General features: G+C 41.6%; 1 protein-coding gene across 1 annotated transcript in view; it reads left to right on the plus strand.

Annotated features, from left to right (window-relative positions):
- Nucleotides 1–24,586, plus strand: part of LOC126175066 (cell division cycle protein 27 homolog) — a 215,934-nt gene that overhangs the window by 68,508 nt on the left and 122,840 nt on the right. The window contains exon 6 of the mRNA XM_049921590.1: nucleotides 21,702–21,852. Coding sequence (XP_049777547.1) covers nucleotides 21,702–21,852 — 151 coding nt within the window. The remainder of the gene's footprint in view (nucleotides 1–21,701; nucleotides 21,853–24,586) is intronic.

The raw sequence follows: 24,586 nt of genomic DNA on the forward strand, positions 1-24,586 counted from the left end.
CAGCCAGTTAAACCCAAGGAGCAGCGTGAGAAATCAAAGAAGAGCAGCTCTAAGCCCAAGGAACGCGCGGTGGTAGCCACCCCATCGCTACCTTCTAGCTTTGCGTCTGAGGACGAGGTGGAGATTCTGGCGTCCGCTGAGGACCTCGATCTCGCCGGTCCCTCAGACGCCGTGAATAGCAATAGCACTAGCACGGGTGCTCAATCGGAGGCAGCAGGTGACCCAGCGGTGTAATCTGCCGTCCCAGTCCCGGCACGCCTTTCTCAGCCATGGACAAAACCATCCTCCAGTGGAACTGCAGCGGTTTCTTCCACCATCTAGCTGAGCTCCGCCAACTTATCAGCCTTCACCCTTTCCTCTGCATTGCTCTGCAGGAAACTTGGTTTCCAGCAATGCGCACCCCCGCCCTCCGTGGCTATCGGGGTTATTATAAGAACCGAGCAGCTTATGAAAGGGTGTCTGGTGGCGTCTGCATCTATGTCCTTAACTCTCTTCACAGCGAGTCTGTCCTTCTACAAACAGCTTTAGAGGCTGTCGCTGTTAGGGTGTGGACGCCGCAGGCTCTTACCGTCTGCAGTCTTTACCTTCCACCGGAGGGTGATGTCGCGCAGCATGTCCTGGCTGCGCTGATAGCCCAATTGCCGCCACCTTTCTTATTACTGGGCGACTTTAACGCCCATAACCCTCTGTGGGGTGGGTCAGTGGCAACAGGTCGAGGCGCCACCGTTGAGCATTTATTGTCGCAGCTCGATCTCTCGATTTTGAATGATGGTGCCTCCACACACTTCAGTGTGGCGCATGGCACCTACTCCGCCATTGACCTTTCAATCTGTAGCCCTAGCCTGTTACCATCTGTCCACTGGAGTGTGCATGACGACCTGTGTGGTAGTGACCACTTTCCGATTTTTCTGTCACTACCACAGCGTCACTCTTCTGGGCGCCCTAGCAGATGGGCTATGAATAAGGCTGACTGGGACTTGTTCTCCTCCACTGCCGCTATTGAGCCTCTCTCAACTGATGCCATTGATGCGGTGGTTACATCGGTCACCGCCGGCATCGTCACTGCCGCCGAGTCTGCCATTCCCCGTTCTTCTGGGTCCCCTCGGCGGAGGGCTGTGCCTTGGTGGTCGCCTGAGATCGCTGAAGCGATTAAAGATCGCCGGCGGGCGCTCCAGCGTCACAAGCGACATCCCTCCATGGACCACCTTATCGCCTTCAAACGGCTGCGTGCGCGGGCCCGCCTCCTTATCCGCCAAGGCAAGAAGGAGTGCTGGGAGCGGTATGTGTCCACCATTGGACTCCATGTCACTCCATCGCAGGTCTGGGCCAAGATTCGACGGGTCTTCAGCTATCGGACCCCTGCCAGCGTCCCTGCGCTCTCACTGAATGGAGCAGTTTGTACTGACTCCGATGTCATTGCAAACCGCTTAGCAGAGCATTTTGCTATGAGTTCCGCTTCTGCGAATTACCCCCAGGCCTTCCGCTCCATTAAAGAGCGGATGGAACGTCGGAGCCTTTCTTTTCGCACCAACGCTTCTGAACCCTACAACGCTCCATTCAGTGAGTGGGAATTTCAGAGTGCCCTTGCCGCTTGCCCTGATACCGCTCCTGGGCCAGATCGCATCCACTGTCAGATGCTGAAACACCTTTCAGTGGACTGCAAGCGACGCCTCCTCGACCTTTACAACCGTCTCTGGGTCGAGGGTGAGTTTCCGTCACAATGGCGGGAAAGTATTGTCATCCCCATTTTGAAACCTGGAAAGAACCCTCTGGAGGTGGACAGCTACCGTCCCATTAGTCTCACCAACGTTTTTTGCAAGTTGCTTGAACGGATGGTGAGCCGGCGCTTAAATTGGGTGCTGGAGTCTCGGGGCCTTCTGGCTCCGTCTCAGGGTGGGTTCCGTAAAGGCCGCTCCGCCACCGACAATCTGGTGAGCCTTGAGTCGGCCATCCGTACAGCCTTTGCCCGCCGTCAGCACATGGTCGCTGTCTTTTTCGACATGCGGAAGGCGTACGATACGACATGGCGTCATCACATCCTTTCTACGCTTCATGGATGGGGTTTTCGGGGCCCTCTGCCGATCTTTATCAGAAATTTTCTGTCGTATCGTACCTTCCGCGTGCAAGTCGCGGCCTCGTATAGTTCCTCCCTCGTCCAGGAGAACGGGGTACCCTAGGGCTCTGTCCTCAGTGTCTGCCTGTTTTTAATTGCAATAAACGGTCTCGCTGCGGCAGTAGGAAATTCTGTCTCCGCTTCCCTGTATGCTGACAACTTCTGTCTTTACTATAGTTCTATTAGCATTGCAGCAGCTGAACGTCAGCTACAGGGCGCAATCCGCAAGGCGCAGTCTTGGGCTGTAGCGCGTGGTTTTCAGTTTTCGGCTGCCAAGACCCGCGTTATGCATTTCTGCCGGCGCCGAACAGTCCATCCTGAGCCGCGGCTTTATCTTGCCGACGAACTTCTTGCTGTGGTGGAGACCCACAGGTTTTTGGGTGTCCTTTTTGATGCCCGGTTGACTTGGCTGCCTCATATCCGGCAGCTTAAACAAGCGTGTTGGCGGCATCTCAACACCCTGTGTTGTTTGAGCCACACCCGCTGGGGCGCCGACCGATCTACCCTGTTGCGGCTCTACCAGGCATTAATCCAGTCTCGCCTGGATTATGGGTGCCTAGCTTATGGCTCAGCATCCCCATCTGCGTTGCGGGTGCTGGACCCAATTCTCCACAGCGGGATACGCCTTGCCACTAGTGCTTTCCGCACCAGCCCTGTGGACAGCGTCCTAGTGGAGGCAGGTGTACCTCCACTGCGGCTCCGACGCCAACGTTTGCTGGCCGCTTATGCTGCCCATGTTTTTAGCTTGCCCGGGCATCCAAATTATCGTGTCCTGTTCCCGCAGTCAGTCGTCCATCTGCCAGACCGTCGGCCCCGGTCGGGTTGTCCGATCGCCGTACGCATCAAGGAGCTTCTCTGCGGGCTTGGGTTTTTCCCAGTTCCACCTCCTTTCCGGGCGCCTCTGCGTACACCCCCGTGGTGTGTTCCTCGCCCTTGCCTTCGGCTCGACTTGGCACAGGGCTCGAAGGACTCGGTCCCTCTAGAGGCCTTCCGCCGCCGCTTTTATTCCATCCTGGCCACGTATCAGGGCTCTGGAATTGTTTACACCGACGGTTCGATGGTTGCTGGTCGTGTCGGGTATGCGCTAACTCTAGGGGACCATTCCGAACAACGGTCCTTGGCGGCTGGCTGCAGCGTTTACACTGCTGAGCTAGTCGCCATCTTTCGTGCCCTAGAGTATATCCGCTCCTGCTCAGGTGAGTCCTTCGTTATCTGTAGCGATTCCCTGAGCGGTTTACGAGCTCTCGACCAGTGTTTTCCTCGTTCTCGTCTGGTGATGGCTATCCATGAGTCCCTGCATACTCTTGCGCATTGCGGCCGCTCTGTGGTCTTTGCGTGGACCCCCAGTCATGTCGGTATCCCGGGCAATGAACATGTTGACCGCCTGGCGAAAGAGGCCACGAGTAAACAGTCTCTGGACGTTGGCCTCCCAGAGACTGATTTGCGGGCAGTCCTCCGCCGAAAAGTTTTTGCGCTTTGGGACGCTGAATGGCGCAATCGGATCATGCCCAATAAACTCCGTGCCATCAAGGAGACGACGACTGTGTGGCGGTCATCCCTGCGAGCCAACCGCAGGGACTCTGTCGTCCTTTGTCGGCTCCGCATTGGCCACTCCCACCTGACACACAGTTATTTACTGCGCCGGGAGGACCCTCCTGCATGTCGCTGCGGGGCGTCTTTGACAGTGGCCCACATTTTGTTGGCCTGCCCCCTTTTAGCTGTGGTCAGGCAGACATTTGCGCTGCCTGATACGCTCCCTGCCCTCTTATGTGATGACCCTGGTATGGCTGACTTAGTTTTCCGTTTTATTCGGGCAGGGGGTTTTTATTATTTACTCTGAGTGTTTGTTCTGTTCTTTTGTGTTGATTCTGGCCATTGGCCTACGATTTTACGCTGAGTTTTTAATGTGTTCTCGGTGGTTGGCTTTTCCTTTTTATCTCTATGGTCGGCCAACCACTGTCACACTCTGTGTGATTTTAATTTGTTTCGTCTGATCTCTGTAGGAGTATTTCTTGTCCTGTGTCGTCTGACGTCTTTCCTGTTGTTCGTTTTTTTATTCTCTTTGGGTGGTTTCCCTTTTTTTGGGAAAAGGGACCGATGACCGTCGCAGTCTGGTCCCTTTAATCCCCCCCAAACCAACCAACCAACCTCCCTACACTGTAATGCACTTCCTCCTCCTCCTCCTCCTCCTCCTCCTCCTCCAAGTATTAGGCATTTGCCTGTTATGTCCTCTTGTTCAGTGCATCTATTCTTGGTGCTTAGTGACTATTTGAGATCCCAACCTCTTTCTTGGTCTGCGTACTGATCTTTTCCCTATTGGTCGATAACCATTACTATTTTAGGTTTTCTGTTTTCATTCATTCTTGTAACATGATCTCTCATTTATTTCTGTACTCCCTGATGTGTTCATTTACACTTGTAAGACCAAATTCTTTTCTCATTGTAGCACTCCTAATGATATCAAATACTTAATGGCCTCTTAATCCTCTTAAAAATCTCACTTCTGCAGCTTGTTTCCTTGTTCATTTCCAGTTGTTATTGTCTAAATCTCACTCTATATCATACACTTTAAACATTTTTAATTAAAAAAATAGCTGAAGGTGGTAATCCCTGTAGCTCCACCAAGTTGTCATTTTTCTCAACATATTTTAGATAGAATGATCTTTTTATATCCTTCATTGATGTCTGTGTGAGGCTGCGACAGTATGTTTGTCTACTGCAAGAGATATTTTTACCTGAGGAGCCTCTACTTCTGTGCCAGCATCCTTCTTTTTTTTTTCTTTTAACTCCCCCTGTTCCTCATATAATTGCCTCATTTACAGTACAGCCCCACAAATGTTAGGCATGCAGCAAGGTCAAAGACCCTGGAGCAGACCATTCTCCTATCCTAGTTTCACATAATCATTTAACTTAAAACTTCTTGAAGAAAGCAGGACTGATAACCAAGCTGCTTAGCGACTTTAAATCCATTCATCACTTCTACCACTATCCAGAACACTACCTTCTCATTCATGACACATGTATCATCTAAACAATAACACAAATTTTAATGTGATAGTCCTCTACTTAGATATAGTTTTTTTATCAGCTATTTCTTTGTAAGAAACCTCAGTTGGACTTCTGCAATAAGCCATATTTGCAATATTGATTTGTCCATGTTTAAATTCATTTACACTGTAATAAAGGGCTTTGAGTGTACAATTGAAAGAAAACAACCCTCGGTCATTATTTTTAACGAATTAATTGGGTTTCAATGCTGCTAGGAGTGTCTTCCTCAGAATTTAAATCAAAGAATGGTCTATAGCATGGTCACAGAATTATGACTAAAAACGTATGATACAGAGTGTAAGTACAAAATGATTGTGAAAGACTGGCAGTACTTATATGTCATTTATAAAATAATAAATATGCCAAAAGGGCATTAGTCACAAAGATATTTAAGATAAAAAATTGTGATGGCGAGCCACTAAGGGCTGCTCGTTACTTATGTGGTTACAGGTTGCAAACGGACTGAGGTGGCCGCGTTAACAAATGCGGCCAGGTCAACATGGCACTGCAACGAGCGCGCCATCTAAGTAGCCGTAGATACAATTAGGCTACTTCACATTGAAATATAGGCAGAAATGATTATCAATGAATAGTATTTGGTACATAATGGAAAGCAATCTTTGTTTGATAGTAGCATACAACATAACATTTTGTCTACGTCGAAGCTTATAACAGTAAGATAAAACATGAAAACATCATTATGAAAGTGTAGATAGGACTGAATGACAACTTGTAGAAAGCAATATTGACATGAAATACACCCAAGAAACATATGATAGTTAGAAACATAGAACTACCTAGAAAGGAAAGAACATTTAGGCAACCTGCACAAGGAGACCCGAAGTCAGATATCGAGTAACGGCTTTATACCATTGAAAATATTTTTGTTATGTAGCTGTAGCTGTTAGCTGTTCGTTAAGGATGAGGCTATCCTTTCGAGCAAGACGTTTGAAAGTCTCTAATTCTTCTAGAATGTCTAGTCTACGCCCTTTCTTTTCGGCGTGCAAAATGTTGCTATTGCAGATGGCTTTAGGTGAATGACTTGTAATTAGAAGATGGTCGGCAAAAGACGAATTTTGGAGGTAGTGCCATTTTTTCTTAGCAAGTGTTCTTTATATCGGGTAGTGAAGGCATGTCCAGTTTGTCCTATATAGTAAGAGGAGCAAGTATCATAGACAGTTTTGTAGACACCAGAATTTTCTAAAGGGGAACGAATAGAATATTGAATTTTTTCAGCAGTATAAAGCCGTTACTCGATATCTGACTTTTGGTCTCCTTGTGCAGGTTGCCTAAATGTTCTTTTCCTTCTAAGGTAGTCCTATGTTTTCTAATTATCAAATGTTTCTTGGGTGTATTTCATGTCAATATTGCTTTCTACAAGTTGTCATTCAGTGCTATCTACATTTTCATAATGATGTTTTCATGTTTTATCTTACTGTTATAAGCTTCGATGTAGACAAAATGTTATGTTGTATGCTACTATCAAACAAAGATTGCTTTCCATTATGTACCAAATACTATTCATTTATAATCATTTCTGCCTATATTTCAATGTGAAGTAGCCTAATTGTATCTACGGCTACTAGATGGCGCGCTCGTTGCAGTGCCATGTTGACCTGGCCGCATTTGTTAACGCGGCCACCTCAGTCCGTTTGCAACCTGTAACCACATAAGTAACGAGCAGCCCTTAGTGGCTCGCCATCACAATTTTTTATCTTAAATATCTTTGTGACTAATGCTCTTTTGGCATATTTATTATTTTATAAATGACATATAAGTACTGCCAGTCTTTCACAATGATTCTGTACTTACGCTCTGTACCATACCTTTTTAGTCATGATTCTGTGACCATGCTATAGACCATATTTTGATTTAAATTTTGAGGAAGACACTCCTAGCAGCGTTGAAACCCAGTTAATTTCTTGAAAATAATGACCGTGGCTGTTTTCTTTCAATTGTAATTATTCACGGTCTCTGAACATGCAGCCATGTACAAAATTTTGCTTTGAGTCTTAGTACAAATGTGCTTCAGCCCTGTGTCATGATCCCCTATCAGAGATTAGTAAAAACTTTGGTCGCCAGTCCTCTTGCCTATTGCTACAAAACATGACATCAGTTGCTTAAGACAGCAGCCTAAACTCAACAAGCTGTTGCATCTGTTTGAAAATTCTAACAATACTGCTCTAAAGAACAGAATGACTGTCACACCACTTAAACTCACTGTACTGAAATATTAAAGACCTATTAATCCACTCTCACAACGTTCCATTTTGTGCTCCTTGTAATGTTAAGACTGTCCTTTAGATATGTGTTATGCATGGCCAGTTATAGACATCGATTGGACTGTTAAAATATCTAATCTCTTTATGGCCGAGTTAAACCTGGTGTTTCAATAGTAGAATGAAAATCTGTCATGTAGTACATTTCTACAAAGCTTATAGGATGTAAACTATTAAAAGTACATTATGTTCATGGTCTTCAGTTTGAAGGCTGGTTTGATGCAGTTCTCCATGCCACTCTATCCTCTGTGAGCCTTTTCATCTCTGAATAACTACTGCATCCAACAATTTCTGAATCTGCTTACTGTATTCATCTTTTGGTCTCTGTCTACAATCCCCCCCCCCCCCCCCCCCCCCCCCCCCCACACACACACACACACACACAGACACACTTCCCATCCAATACTAAATTGGTGAACCCTTGATGTCTCAGAATGTGTCCTAACAACAGATTCTTCCTTTTGATCAAGTTGTACCTCAAATTTCTAGTCTTCCCAATTCTGTTCAGTACTTCCTTGTTAGTTACGTGATCTGCTCATCTAATCTTCAGCATTCTTCTGTAGCACCACATTTCAAAAGCTTCTCTTCCCTTCTCTTCCCTTCCCTTCTCTTCCCTTCCCTTCTCTTCCCTTCCCTTCTCTTCCCTTCCCTTCTCTTCTTTTCTTTTCTCTTCTCTTCATGTCTAAATTGTTTATCGTCTATATTTCACTTGCATATGTGGCTACACTCCATACAAATACTGTTGAAAGGACTTCCTGACTTTTAAATCTTTACTTGATATTAGCAGATTTCTCTGTTTCAGAAATGCCTTCCTTGCCATTACCAGTCTACAGTTTATATCCTCTCTACTTCAGTCATCAGTTATTTTGCTGGCCAAATAACAAGACTCATTTACTGCTTTAAAAATCTTATTTCTTAATCTAATTCCTTGGCAACGCCTGATTTTAATTTTACTACATTCCATTATTCTTGTATTGCTTTTGTTGATGTTAATTTTATCTCCTCCTTTCAAGACACTGTCCATTCCGTTCAGCTGCTCTTCTAGGTCCTTTGCTGTCTCTGACAGAATTACAATGTCATTGGCAAACCTCAAAGTTTTTATTTCTTGTCCCTGAACTTTGATTCCTACTCCAGATTTTTCTTTTGTTTCCTTTACTGCTTGCTCAATGTACACACTGAATAACATGGGAGGAAGTCTACAACCCTGCCTCATTCCTTTCTCAACCACTGCCTCCTTTCATGCCCCCCCCCCCCCCCCCCCCCCCCCCGACTCCTAAAACAGCCATTTAGTTTCTGTACAAGTTGTAAATAGCCTTTTGCTCCCTGCATTTTACCCCTGCCACATTCAGAATTTGAAGGACAGTATTCCAGTCAACATTGTCAAAGCTTTCTCTAAGTCTACAAATGCTATAAACTCAGGTTTGCCATTCCTCAATCAATCGTCTAAGAAAAGTAATAGCATCAGTATTGCCTCGCGTCTTCCTACATTTCTCCTGAATCCAAACTGATTTTCCCGAGTTCGGCTTCTACCAGTTTTTCCATTCTTCTGTAAAGAATTCTTGTTAGTATTTTGCAGCCGTGACTTACTAAATTGATGATTCGGTGATATTCACACCTGTCAACACATGCTTTCTTTTGAATTGGAATTATTATACTCTTCTTCAAGTCTGAGGGTATTTCGCCTGTCTCATACATCTTGCACACCAGATGGAAAAGTTTTGTCATGGCCCATTCTCCCAAGCTATCAATTGTTCTAATTGAATGTTGTCTACTACTGAGATCTTGTTTCTACTTAGGTGTTTCAGTGTTCTGTCAAATTCTTCACACAGTATCATTATCTACAATCTTATCTTCATCTACATTCTCTTCCCCTTCTACAAATTGCCCTCAAGTACATCTTCCTTGTACAGACCCCCCTATATACCCCTTCCAACTTTAACTTACCGCCGTGAGGGATTAGCCGAGTGGTCTAAGGCGCTGCAGTCATGAACTGTGCGGCTGATCCTGGTGGAGGTTCGAGTCCTCCCTCGGGCGTGTGTGTGTGTGTGTGTGTGTGTGTGTGTGTGTGTGTGTGTGTGTGTGTGTGTGTGTGTGTGTGTCCTTAGGATAATGTAGGTTAAGTAGTGCGTAAGCTAAGGGACTGATGACCTTAGCAGTTAAGTCCCATAAGATTTCACACACATTTGAACATTTGTCAGAGTTCATTTGTTTACTGAACTTTTAATATGGGAAGGTCTAATGAATAAAAGACAGTGTTTCAAAATACTGGAAAATTTATTAGAGAGGGGGAGGGGGGGGAGGAAGATATCCTGATGAGGCAACAGTTTGTTGCGAAAGCTTGAATTTTGTGTGTATGTTTGTGTTCGTTTGTGTGTCTGTCGACCTGCCAGCACTTTCATTTGGTAAGTCACATCATCTTTGTTTTTAGGTATATTTTTCCTTCGTGGAATGTTTCCTTCTATTATAACCATCATTAATTTGAACCCAACATTAACGTATATATATATATAATAGAGGGAAACATTCCACGTGGGAAAAATATATTTAAAAAGAAAGATGATGAGACTTACCAAACAAAAGCGCTGGCAGGTCGATAGACACACAAACAAACACAAACATACACACAAAAATCTAGCTTTCGCAACCAACGGTTGCCTCGTCAGGAAAGAGGGAAGGAGAAGGGAAGACAAAAGGATATGGGTTTTAAGGGAGAGGGTAAGGAGTCATTCCAATCCCGGGAGCGGAAAGACTTACCTTAGGGGGAAAAAAGGACAGGTATACACTCGCACACACACACATATCCATCCGCATATACACAGACACAAGCAGACATTTGTAAAGGCAAAGAGTTTGGGCAGAGATGTCAGTCGGGACGGAAGTACAGAGGCAAAGATGATGTTGAAAGACAGGTGAGGTATGAGCGGCGGCAGATTGAAATTAGAAATTAGCGGAGAATGAGGCCTAGTTCATCCCTATGAAATCCCCAAACCACCTTCCCTACCCTCTGGCTCCTACCCCTGTAACCGCCCCCGGTGTAAAACCTGTCCCATGCACCCTCCCACCACCACCTATTCCAGTCCTGTAACCCGGAAGGTGTACACGATCAAAGGCAGAGCCACGTGTGAAAGCACCCACGTGATTTACCAACTGACCTGCCTACACTGTGAAGCGTTCTATGTGGGAATGACCAGCAACAAACTGTCCATTCGCATGAATGGACACAGGCAGACAGTGTTTGTTGGCAATGAGGATCACCCTGTGGCTAAACATGCCTTGGTGCACGGCCAGCACATCTTGGCACAGTGTTACACCGTCCGGGTTATCTGGATACTTCCCACTAACACCAACCTGTCTGAACTCCGGAGATGGGAACTTGCCCTTCAGCATATCCTCTCTTCTCGCTATCCGCCAGGCCTCAATCTCTGCTAATTTCTAATTTCAATCTGCCACCGCTCATACCTCACCTGTCTTTCAACATCATCTTTGCCTCTGTACTTCCGTCCCGACTGACAACTCTGCCCAAACTCTTTGCCTTTACAAATGTCTGCTTGTGTCTGTGTATATGCGGATGGATATGTGTGTGTGTGTGCGAGTGTATACCTGTCCTTTTTTCCCCCTAAGGTAAGTCTTTCCGCTCCCGGGATTGGAATGACTCCTTACCCTCTCCCTTAAAACCCATATCCTTTTGTCTTCCCTTCTCCTTCCTTCTTTCCTGACGAGGCAACCGTTGGTTGCGAAAGCTAGATTTTTGTGTGTAGGTTTGTGTTTGTTTGTGTGTCTGTCGACCTGCCAGCGCTTTTGTTTGGTAATATATATATATATATATATATATATATATATATATATATATATATATATATATATATATATATATATATATACACACACCTAAAAACAAAGTAGATGTGACTTACCAAATGAAAGTGCTGGCAGGTCGACAGACACACAAACATACACACAAAATTCAAGCTTTCGCAACAAACTGTTGCCTCATCAGGAAAGAGGGAGGGAGAGGGAAAGACGAAAGGATGTGGGTTTTAAGGGAGAGGGTAAGGAGTCATTCCAGTCCCGGGAGCGGAAAGACTTACCTTATGGGGAAAAAAGGACGGGTATACACTCGCACACACGCACATATCCATCCACACATATACAGACACAAGCAGACATATTTAAAGGGTCTTTAAATGGGTCTTTAAATATGTCTGCTTGTGTCTGTATATGTGTGGATGGATATGTGCGTGTGTGCGAGTGTATACCCGTCCTTTTTTCCCCATAAGGTAAGTCTTTCCGCTCCCGGGACTGGAATGACTCCTTACCCTCTCCCTTAAAACCCACATCCTTTCGTCTTTCCCTCTCCCTCCCTCTTTCCTGATGAGGCAACAGTTTGTTGCGAAAGCTTGAATTTTGTGTGTATGTTTGTGTTCGTTTGTATGTCTGTCGACCTGCCAGCACTTTCATTTGGTAAGTCACATCTACTTTGTTTTTAGGTATATTTTTCCTTCGTGGAATGTTTCCTTCTATTATAACCATATATATATATAATAGAGGGAAACATTCCACGTGGGAAAAATATATTTAAAAAGAAAGATGATGAGACTTACCAAACAAAAGCGCTGGCAGGTTGATAGACACACAAACATACACACAAAATTCTAGCTTTCGCAACCAACGGTTGCCTTGTCAGGAAAGAGGGAAGGAGAAGGAAAGACAAAAGGATATGGGTTTTAAGGGAGAGGGTAAAGAGTCATTCCAATCCCGGGAGTGGAAAGACTTACCTTAGGGGGAAAAAAGGACAGGTATACACTCGCACACACACAGATATATATATATATATATATAAAGCAAATAATAAATTAATGAAAATCAGATGCCGAACAAAATCTCAAGCATCAAGTAACAAAGAGAAAAGCTAAAGAAACGAGATAAACAACTAATTAAGAGCTGACATTTGACGTTGTAATCGAACTGGAACAATATCCATCTGCAGCATCGTCGACAGGACTGACTGCGGACCTTTGGTACAGAGCCGCGTGGAGGGTCTGAATCAGAAGATTTCACACACATTTGAACAATCTCCCCCCCACCCCCCACCCCCACCCCCACCCCCCATCACCAGCTTACCCTTCATTGCTTAAGACTGGTTTTCCATCTGAGCTTTTGATATTCATACAGGTGGTTCTCTTTTTTTTTTTTTTTTCCAAAGGTCTCTCTAATTTTCCTGTTGGCGTTATCTATCTTTACCCTAGTGATATATACTTTTAAGTCCTTACATTTGTCCTCAAGTCACCCCTGCTTATCCGTTTTGCACTTCCTGTCAGTCACATTTTTTAGATGTTTGTATTCCTTTTGCCTGCTTAATTTACCGCATTTTTGTATTTTCTCCTTTCATCAATTAAACCTCTTGTGTTACCCAAGGATTCCTACTAGCCCACGTCTTTTTACCTACTTGATCCTCTGTTGCCTTCATTATTCCGTCTCTCAAAGCTACCCATTCTTCTTCTACTGTATTCCGTCTCCCTGTTCTTGTCATTCATTCCTTAATGCTCCCTCTGAAACTCTGTAACAACCTGCGGTTCTTTCAGTTTATCCTGTTCCCATCTCCTTAATTTCCTACCATTTTGCAGTTTCTTCAGTTTTAATCAGCATTGCATTACCAATAAATTGTGGTCAGAGTTCACATTATAAATATTTCTATAGTCCACCTTTCTCACTTTCTACATATGATTTATCCAAGATATTGTTACTAACAAGTGAATTCTTATTTATTTACCAGTATGTACATATACCATGTTGTCATAAGAAATTATGCATACACAATGTATTGAGACAATAAACCTTTTGTTATAGTATAGGAGTATGTTAACACCAAACAATAGATAAATTGAATAATAAGCACTGCTTACCATTCTTGCTGTGATACACCTTACTGTTACGTGATAGTGTGCTTGCATACCACAGACTTAACGGGTCATTTAGCTGGATAAGTAAATATATGTATTTCCCCTTTATTTGCAAGTTCTGTCTGGGAATATTTATAATTAACATCACAATATTCTACATCTACATTTATACTCCGCAAGCCACCCAACGGTGTGTGGCGGAGGGCACTTTATGTGCCACTGTCATTACCTCCCTTTTCTGTTCCAGTCGCATATGGTTCGCGGGAAGAACGACTGTCTGAAAGCCTCCACGCGCACTCTAATCTCTCTAATCTCTCTAATTTTACATTCGTGATCTCTTCGGGAGGTATAAGTAGGGGGAAGCAATATATTCGATACCTCATCCAGAAATGCACCCTCTCGAAACCTGGCGAGCAAGCTACACCGCGATGCAGAGCGCCTCTCTTGCAGAGTCTGCCACTTGAGTTTGCTAAACATCTCCATAACGCTATCACAGTTATACCAAATAACCCTGTGACGAAACACGCCGCTCTTTTTTGGATCTTCTCTATCTCCTCCGTCAACCCGATATGGTACGGATCCCACACTGATGATCAATACTCAAGTATAGGTCGAACGAGTGTTTTGTAAGCCACCTCCTTTGTTGATGGACTACATTTTCTAAGGACTCTTCCAATGAATCTCAACCTGGTACCCGCCTTACCAACAATTAATTTTATATGATCCACTTCAAATCGTTCCGCACGCATACTCCCAGATATTTTACAGAAGTAACTGCTGCCAGTGTTTGTTCCGCTATCATATAATCATAAAATAAAGGATCCTTCTTTCTATGTATTTGCAATACATTACATTTGTCTATGTTAAGGGTCAGTTGCCACTCCCTGCACCAAGTGCCTATCCGCTGCAGATCTTCCTGCATTTCGCTACAATTTTCTAATGCTGCAACTTCTCTGTATACTACAGCATCATCTGCGAAAAGCCGCATGGAACTTCCGATACTATCTACTAGGTCATTTATATATATATTGTGAAAAGCAGTGGTCCCATAACACTCCCCTGTGGCACGCCAGAGGTTACTTTAACGTCTGTAGACGTCTCTCCATTGAGAACAACATGCTGTGTTCTGTTTGCTAAAAACTCTTCAATCCAGCCACACAGCTGGTTTGATATTCCGTAGGCTCTTACTTTGTTTATCAGGCGACAGTGCGGAACTGTATTGAACGCCTTTCAGAAGTCAAGGAAAACAGCATCTACCTGGGAGCCTGTATCTAATATTTTCTGGGTCTCATGAACAAATAAAGCGAGTTGGGTCTCACACGATCGCTGTTTCCGGAATCCATGTTGATTCCTACAGAGTAGATTCTGGGTTTCCAAAAACAACATGATACTCGAGCAAAAAACATGTTCCAAAATTCTACAACAGATCGACGTCAGAGATATAGGTCTATAGTTTTGCGCATTTGCTCGACGACCCTTCTTGAAGACTGGAACTACCTGTGCTCTTTTCCAATCATTTGGAACCTTCCGTTCCTCTAGAGACTTGTGGTACACGGCTGTTAGAAGGGGGGCAAGTTCTTTCACATACTGTGTGTAGAATCGAATTGGTATCCCATCAGGTCCAGTGGACTTTCCTCTGTTGAGTGATTCCAGTTGCTTTTCTATTCATTGGACACTTATTTCGACGTCAGCCATTTTTTCGTTTGTGCGAGGATTTAGAGAAGGAACTGCAGTGTGGTCTTCCTCTGTGAAACAGCTTTGGAAAAAGGTGTTTAGTATTTCAGCTTTACACGTGTCATCCTCTGCTTCAATGCCATCATCATCCCGGAGTGTCTGGATATGCTGTTTCAAGCCATTTACTGATTTAATGTAAGACCAGAACTTCCTAGGATTTTCTGTCAAGTCGGTACATAGAATTTTACTTTCGAATTCACTGAACGCTTCATGCATAGCACTCCTTACGCTAACTTTGACATCGTGTAGCTTCTGTTTGTCTGAGAGGTTTTGGCTGCGTTTAAACTTGCAGTGAAGCTCTCTTTGCTTTCACAGTAGTTTCCTAACTTTGTTGTTTAACCACGGTGGGTTTTTCCCGTCCCTCACAGTTTTACTTGGCACGTACCTGTCTAAAGCGCATTTTACGATTGCCTTGAACTTTTTCCATAAACACTCAACATTGTCAGTGTCGGAACAGAAATTTTCGTTTTGATCTGTTAGGTAATCTGAAATCTGCCTTCTATTACTCTTGCTACACAGATAAACCTTCCTCCCTTTTTTTATATTCCTATTAACTTCCATATTCAGGGATGCTACAACAGCCTTATGATCACTGATTCCCTGTTCTGCTCTTACAGAGTCGAAAAGTTCTGTTCTGTTTGTTATCAGTAGGTCCAAGATGTTATCTCCACGAGTCGGTTCTCTGTTTAATTGCTCGAGGTAATTTTCGGATAGTGCACTCAGTATAATGTCACTCGATGCTCTGTCCCTACCACCCGTCCTAAACATCTGAGTGTCCCAGTCTATATCTGGTAAATTGAAATCTCCACCTAAGACTATAACATGCTGAGAAAATTTATGTGAAATGTATTCCAAATTTTCTCTCAGTTGTTCTGCCACTAATGCTGCTGAGTCGGGAGGTTGGTGAAAGGAGCCTAAAAAACCGTCCAGTCCACGCCACACAACCCCTGCTACCCGTGTAGCTGCTTGCTGCATGTAGTGGACTCCTGACCTATCCAGCGGAATTCGAAACCCCACCACCCAATGGCGCAAGTCGAGGAATCTGCAGCCCACACGGTCGCAGAACCGTCTCAGCCTCTGATTCAGACCCTCCACTCGGCTCTGTACCAAAGGTCTGCAGTCAGTCCTGTCGACGATGCTGCAGATGGATATTGTTCCAGTTCACATTACAACGTCAAATGTCAGCTCTTAATTAGTTGTTTATCTCATTTCTTCAGCTTTTCTCTTTGCTACTTGATGCTTGAGATTTTGTTCAGCATCTGATTTTCATTAATTTATTATTTGCAATCTTATATTATCTCTCTCTCTCTCTTCCCCCCGCCCCCCCTCCCCCTCTCTAATAAATTTTCGAGTATTTTGAAACACTGTCTTTTATTCATTAGATCTTCCCATATTAAAAGTTCAGTAAACAAATGAACTTTGACAAATGTTCAAATGTGTGTGAAATCTTATGGGACTTAACTGCTAAGGTCATCAGTCCCTAAGCTTACACACTACTTAACCTAAATTATCCTAAGGACAAACACAAACACACACACACACACACACACACACACACACACACACACACACACGAGGGAGGACTCGAACCTCGGCCGGGACCAGCCACACATCCATGACTGCAACTCCTTAGACAGCTCGGCTAATCCCGCGTGACGAACTTTGACAGTTGAGAGATTTGTTGCCCTTGTGATCAGTGTTATGTTTACTTGCTACAAGGCAAACAACATTTTGGTACAAGTTGTCATATGGATTTGGTTATTACAGATGTTGAATTTATACAGTTTTCATGTCATTTAGCTTTGTTTTACAACTACAGCTACAGTTATATTCAACTTGAAACAAAGAAGCTGAGTGATTGAAAAATCTTATCACACAACAGCCCAAATGCATAATAATTATATGTACACATTGGACACATGAAATTAATCTTGTTTCACCTTGCAGTCTCTGACAGTTGGTAACAGTGATGATGAATGCAGTGTAACTCGTGGATAGTGCCAAACTCATAAACTGTATTTTTATGGGAAAAAGCTTCAGTGCTTCCGCTTGGTACAGTAAAAGAACAGCACTTACTTTTCATTAGTAAAGTAAAACATAGAAAGTTTTTTAACCGGAATAATGTTGAACTAATTGTGCAACAGAAATTGCCACAATCACTTTAATTATGCCATAGACTATGCAAAACCTCGACTATTTGATAAACTAATGAAGACAAAATGTGGAAAAAATGCACAATAGAGCATTGGATGATTGATGCTTAAGGTATATGAAAATACGTGACATCATAGGTGTATCAAAGAGTGTGATGAATTTCATATCAAGAACTAACTATGAGAAAACTAATGTATTTAGCCGATTGCGAGATGAGGTTTTTTACCAAATTCCTCATTCGAAACATAAGCTATTGCTGCTGAGGTTAAATTTTTTAAGGTGTTTAATAGAGAAAGTAGGGGTCGTCTTTTCATTGATAGATGAAGCTTTGGCTGTTCAGGTCACATGCAGATTTATTTTGAAGAATTTGGAAAGTTGGGCCTGGGCAAACGATACTCGCTTTGAACAGGCTCATGATTTCCCCAATACACTGAAATGCTTGACACTGTGTCGATATTGCTCAAGCAGTCATACGACATTTGACCTGTGCAGTGCTGGTGCAATGGATATGCAAGAAACTATGGACTAGCATTATGACTATCTATTTCTATGATTAAAATTTGACAATTTTGTGTGACACAGGAGGAAATAGCACCAAATTTTGCCATTTTACAAAATCTTGTTGTATTTGAACAGATTTGCAATAAATATTCTCATACATGTACAGATACTGTGTGAAAACTTACATTAATGCTGCTCGTAAGTAAAAGTAACATTCAAAAGCGAAAAAAGGTTGTGCTTCAAAAAACAGTACCTGATTCTGAACTTGGATCAATATTTTATTTGATTATGATAGTCTGTAAAGATTTACTAAGTTCTGCTGCAAAAAAGAAATTTGGCAGTTTTCACTTATTAGAATACCAGATAAAAATGTTACCAGCTTTTATTCAGCTTTAGAACATGATGGTGACAGTTCAGATAAAATAAGAAGGAAAATTAATCCCAAATGAAATGTCTAAAAAACAAAATAAATTGTATTAAGCTATAATTGTTGTGAGAATATATATTAGTGACAAGACCCTTTGTGGAGGGATGAGCAAAGTTCGAGAATTGGACTGACTTGTGGTTGCAATCTGTTATTTATATATTAGTTGCCTTTATTTTACATATATAATACATATAAGCATAGCACAACGGAAGGGTTGGAGGGGTGACAGGTGATACCAATTTGACTGAGAACTAGATGAGTGAGGGAGGGGAGTAGTGAGCGGGCAGCAAATCACATCATGTTGCCAACCATGGGAACCTATACCGCATACTAAGGGGGTTTAGGAACATCTACCACTTTGAAACTGCAGTTTGCCTGACTGAATCCATGTTGTTGTTGTTGTTGTGGTCTTCAGTCCTGAGACTGGTTTGATGCAGCTCTCCATGCTACTCTATCCTGTGCAAGCTTCTTCATCTCCCAGTATCTACTGCAACCTACATCCTTCTGAATCTGCTTAGTGTATTCATCTCTTGGTCTCCCTCTACGATTTTTACCCTCCACACTGCCCTCCAATGCTAAATTTGTGATCCCTTGATGCCTCAAAACATGTCCTACCAACCGATCCCTTCTTCTAGTCAAGTTGTGCCACAAACTTCTCTTCTCCCCAATCCTATTCAAAACCTCCTCATTAGTTACGTGATTTACCCACCTTATCTTCAGCATTCTTCTGTAGCACCACATTTCGAAAGCTTCTATTCTCTTCTTGTCCAAACTAGTTATCGTCCATGTTTCACTTCCATACATGGCTACATTCCATACAAATACTTTCAGAAACGACTTCCGCTGAATCCATATGAAGTTGAAATGGCTTTAAAATTGGACAAATACTCAGCAGTAGTATTCATTTCTGCAGGAGGCCGTAAAGCTGTAGATGGGGGCAAATGGCATACTTCCATGTTTCATGCTATAGTGTTGTTGATGTTCACTGGGACAGGACAGGAACAAAAGGGGGTATGCGAACTGTTGGTCCTATGCAGCCAATGAAAGAGTGGTGGGTAGATGATATGTTTGGAAGCAAGAGACATTGTAACATTCAGACATTAGTATAGAAGTGAAATTTGATATGCATTTGGATTAAAACAGCGGTGTTCTCAAGATTCCACGGTAGTCCAACCGCAGAAATCCAACCATATTCAGAAGAAACAGCCAAATATTTATGACAATGAAGTCACAACTGTGCTATTAGGATGATGATTAAAAATAGTGATACCATAAATGACAGGATTAGTAAATGAAAATGTGGGAAAGGAAACAGTCCACAAATTAATGCAAAATGATTCTTCTCGTTTGTTTTATTTCTCCTTGCCTTAAAAAAAAAATAAAAAGTAAATTTCGTATATTTAGAATAGGCATAATGTTAACTTTTTAGGAAGATATTGTGTGTCAATAAAACTGTTTGTAAGTTTGATGAGCCAAAACATGTTAGAAATAAATTTTTCTCAAGAAGCATCTTGGAGGGGGAAAAAAGGGGGAGGGGTCATCTTTATAATCAGGGTAATCTTGTTTTCAGGTAAATATGGTATATGCAGGTAAATACAGTGTGTGCAAGATGAATACTGCACCTGCAATTGTGAATATCATTTTTTCTAAAAAGATTTTTTTTTTTTTTTTTTTTTTTTTTTTTTTTTTTTTTTTTTTTTTTTTTTTTTTTTTTTTTTTTTTTTGCGGATATGGATGATTGATGCACCCTCTTCTTCATGCTATTAATGAAATGGCAACAGTAGTGAGTAGAAGGCAGTGCTTGTTCACGAAAAAAGGTGAAGTGTAATTTGTGTGCCCGATAGGAAGGCCAGCGTTTTCTCAGATGTGAATGGATTTACCTTATTCAATATTTTGCAATGTTTAAAACAGTAACTTACAAATACAGCCCAAATTTTTCTGGAATAAGTGGCTAATAAATAATGAGGGGAAAAACCGTGGAGTGCAAAAGAAAAAGCCTCTTTTGTCAGAAAAATACTTGTGTGTGCAAAATATGCTTTTGCAATGTGGAAAACTGCTTTGAAGTGTGAATTGTTCAAAGATGACCTCTAGTCACCTGACTAGATTCCCTCTGACTTTGCTTATTAAGGCCAAAGATATTTGTGAATGAAGAAAAAAGGTGTCAGATGAAGAGGTCATAAGAGCTGTGTGTGAACATTTTACAGACCTTACAGAATTGCCCTTCATGATTTGAAACTACTAATTGAGAAAACACCAAAGTGCATTGATCTCAAAATCAAATGATGGAAAATCCAGGAAGGAGTGTAACAGTATTAGAGAAGGAAAGTTGCTGCTCACCGTATAGTGGAGATGCTGACAATAGACACACACACACACACACACACACACACACACACACACACACACACACACACACGTAGCTCACATACATGACTGTGGTTTTAGCTGTCCAAGGCTGCAGTTTCGTGTGTGTGTGTGTGTGTGTGTGTGTGTGTGTGTGTGTGTGCGCACGCGCGCGTGTGCGTGCGTGCGTATTGTTGACAAAGATCTTAATGGCTGAAAGCTGTAATTGTGAGAATCTTTTTCTTGTGCTTATCTGCGACTCAGCATCTCCGTTATATTGTGAGTAGCAACTTTCCTTCTCTAATATTGATCTCAAAATCAGATGTTTCCTGCCAGGATAAAAACATTTCAATGTGCCTTTGTGACCAATATAATCCACAGTTTGTCTGTCTTCCAAGGAAATTGACGATGACAATGAAAATAGAATATTTCTTTTTAATGCATTCTTTTCACCAAACCACTGTAAAATAACTGTTTATCCTCCTGTAAGAGAATATTTTGGGAAGTGTTGTCTGTAGTAATGTGTGCATTTTGGTGACACTAAAGATGTGTTTTCATAAAATGAAATAATATATTATTTGGTTTTATGTTGTTATTTGTAACTTCCTCCTTCATTCAGGGAGCAGTGGAATTAAACTAAGAATACTAAATCTGCAACTAAAAATGTGATGCTAAATCTAGAAAGAAATATAAATATCTGTATCATCTCACTGGAAAGTCTGGAATGGAGTAACAATTATGAAAAGGATAGATGGCTTATCACACAGAGGAGGTACTGAGTTGCAGACAGGCACAATGAAAAGACTGCTAAACATTTAAGCTTTCTGATAAAAAAAGTCCTTCTTAGGGAATAGAGAAAACACACACACACACACACACACACACACACACACACACACACACACACACACGTCTTGGAAACTGATTGACGTTTTCTATGTGCCTGTCTACTGCGCTTTGCCTCCTTTGTTAGGTCTTCTAACATGTTTCAAAAAAGGTTTGATATTGAGATATTCACATGTATAGTTGGACATTTTAGACAATTTACACTATGCTATAGAAATTCCTTGCTCTTGTCTTACGAAAATAACAGTACAGTTTCTTTGAGGTTTTTTTTTTTTAAAAATAAAACGAGAATTAATTATGATCATTCAAGTCTCTGAAAAAGATTCTGGACTCTACATCTTGCTTTATTGTTACAGTTTTGGCACTCTGTCGTTTGAGTCAGCAAATACTGATACGTATCAGATGTCTTACTTCTCACCATCATTGCTCCCTGCAACAACTCTTACTGAAGCGAATGATCAGAAGAGCCTTGCCAAACGCGTGAGCAACCTGCGTGCCCATGTAGGGGTATGTTTATTGTATTAATTACTTATTATGTAACTGCAGCACAGAGGATATTAAATACTGTGCAGCTGGAGAGTATTGTTGGCAGAGTTTCATTTGTGCAACATGGTGTGTGGCAAGATTCAGTAAGTGACCTGCAGGTCTCAATATTTATGTAAATTTTTGTATTTATAAAGTTTTACTTTGAAGCTGCTGTGGTTGCAAATAAAACGCTGTGTCCTAAAAATGAAATTGGTTACTCCCTGTTTACTTTAAAAATAAGAATGAGACAGCTGCTTTATTAGGAAAATGTAGTCTTATTATTTCTGTATTTAATTGATAATGATATGACAGCTTCATGTACTGGGTGTTTCACAATTCCTATTAAAGGCTCTAGAGGTTGTGGTGGGAGCTTGGTAATAAAGTTTTGATAAGGAACCTTTGTCCAGAAGTGTGCGTTTGGATATAAAATAAGCTTGAAGATCAGATCACTATAAAAAAAAAAATCACCTACTCCATGGTATGTGCACAAACTGAGAAGAAGGTGCTGTCATCAGTCCGTAGACATAATGTACCCTCTGTTTACAGTCACTGCATCAGCTTTCTGTTCACGTGAGTTCATTATTGAGAAGTAAGAAAGACCAAGATGGATGAATGCACATTGAAGAGTACACAGAGGAGTAATTTCGTGTGAAATCACCCAGTGGCCGTTGCCCTTATGTCACACATTTTTCTGAAAATTTGGTGTAAGACTGTACATAATGAGTTACGGTTAAAATATTTTTTTCTGGAATTTTTTGACCAAAATTGTAATTAGGAGACCATTTCGAAATGGGGCTCCCTTTTACCAACTGGCATTGAGAAACGAAGTGCCTTGCAAATTTGTAACCATTTTAACTTTTTTATTTATGAATCAATTTTATTCGATTTGGTGTCAATGGAAAGTAAAAGAATAGAGCTATAATAAAAAATTATTAAAGTGCTGTGTCTGAGCAATAAATGTTTGAAAATTTGTAATTAATGTAATTTATCACCATTTTTTGCAAATTTCAGGAATTTTTTTTCAGCAGAATTAAAAGTTTCAGCATCTGAATTTTTGTTTCAAATAATTCCTACTGCCACACCTTTCAACATAAAAAAAGTAATCAGAAGGGTGTTTGTCCTCTGTTGTTAGATCATATACTTTTTCAATAATGCTGTAATAATTAATTGCTTCAAATAGCTAATCAACAATACATGAAACAACAATGAGAAATTCAGTCTAGCAGCAACACTCACATGCAACACAGGTTGTGTGTGTTGGGTTTTCGTGTGTATGTGCACTTTATGTATCTGAAGGACTTTTTTGTCTTGATTTTGTTCTTCTTACATAAGCAGCCATTCTGTCTGGTAATTAGAGAACAAGAAAAAGTTTAAAACCATCCTGTTCTTTTCTGCAACATGTGTCTGAAGAAACTGGTAGTGCTGAATGTACAGACTGTAATATTTTAATGCAAAAACTTAAAGAGAAATTCAGCAGAAGTTATGTTAAAGAGAAATTACAAATACTTACCTTAGCACCAGCTTCATGGAGTAAAGAAAAAATCCAAATGTTTTTTAACCCTACCGAATACATGGTAAAGAAATCAAGTGTATTGCTAAAAGAAGATGCTATTTTGTCAAAAGGGAGTTATAAAGTGGGACACGGAAGATGGTAAGGATGTGGAAAAACGTGTCCAGAATTTTTTACTGCGAAGGTGATATAAGTCGCATTTCTGCTAATAAAAAAGACTGTCTGTCTGTCCCTTCAGAAAATGGCAAAAGAGTGTGTAAGACAAAAAAACTAATTTTACATAATCTGAAAGATGTATACGTAGCTTTCAGAGAAAAATACCCTGAAGATAAAATTGGTTTTAATAAATTTTGTGAACTTAGGCCAAAAGAATGTGTTACTGTAAACAGTTGTGGAATACATAACATATGTGTATGCATGTATCACCAAAATGCAAAACTGTTAATGCTTGCTGCAAATGTGAAAGAACCGTACACTGAACTTGTACAGAAACTTGTTTGCAATCTGGAAAATGAGGAGGGCATGCTGCATCGCTGTTCGTGGTGTCCTGACGAATGTGAACTGCGCAATTTTTTAATGGAGCTGGAGTCCGTACAAGATTGTGAAAATGTTGTATTCAAACAGTGGATGCAAACTGATCGACCTACACTGGAGACAGTAATGAAGACGACCGATGAATTTGTTGAGTATCTCGTGCAAAAACTTCAAAACTTAACACAACATCATTATGTATCAAAATCTCAAGAGTCACTACTTCAAATCAAGCAAAGAGACCCTCTCTGCCACTACAAGCATCATCATATTGGATTTTGCAGAGAACTATATCTGTTTGCTTTGGGATGCTGCACAAGGATTTCACTGGTAGAACATTCAAGTCACCCTTCATCCTTTTGTGGTGTACTTTAAAACAGACGATTGCATTAGGTCAATGTCATTGTGTTGTATAAGTGTGTGCAGCATGATACAAACACATTCTATGTTTTCCAGAAAACTGCTCTCACTTATGTATTGGAACAATTACCACACATCCACCACTTCAGTGATGGCAGTTGTGCACAATATAAAAACTTTAAGAACTTTTTAAATTTGTGCCATCACAAGCAAGATTATGGAGTAACTGCAGAATGGAATTTTTTTGCCACTAGTCATGGCAAAAATGCATGTGATAGAGTTGGTGGTACTATTAAACGTTTAGCAACAAGAGCA

The sequence above is a fragment of the Schistocerca cancellata genome, chromosome 3 (assembly GCF_023864275.1).
Source record: "Schistocerca cancellata isolate TAMUIC-IGC-003103 chromosome 3, iqSchCanc2.1, whole genome shotgun sequence".
NCBI classification, from domain to species: Eukaryota; Metazoa; Arthropoda; class Insecta; order Orthoptera; family Acrididae; genus Schistocerca; species Schistocerca cancellata.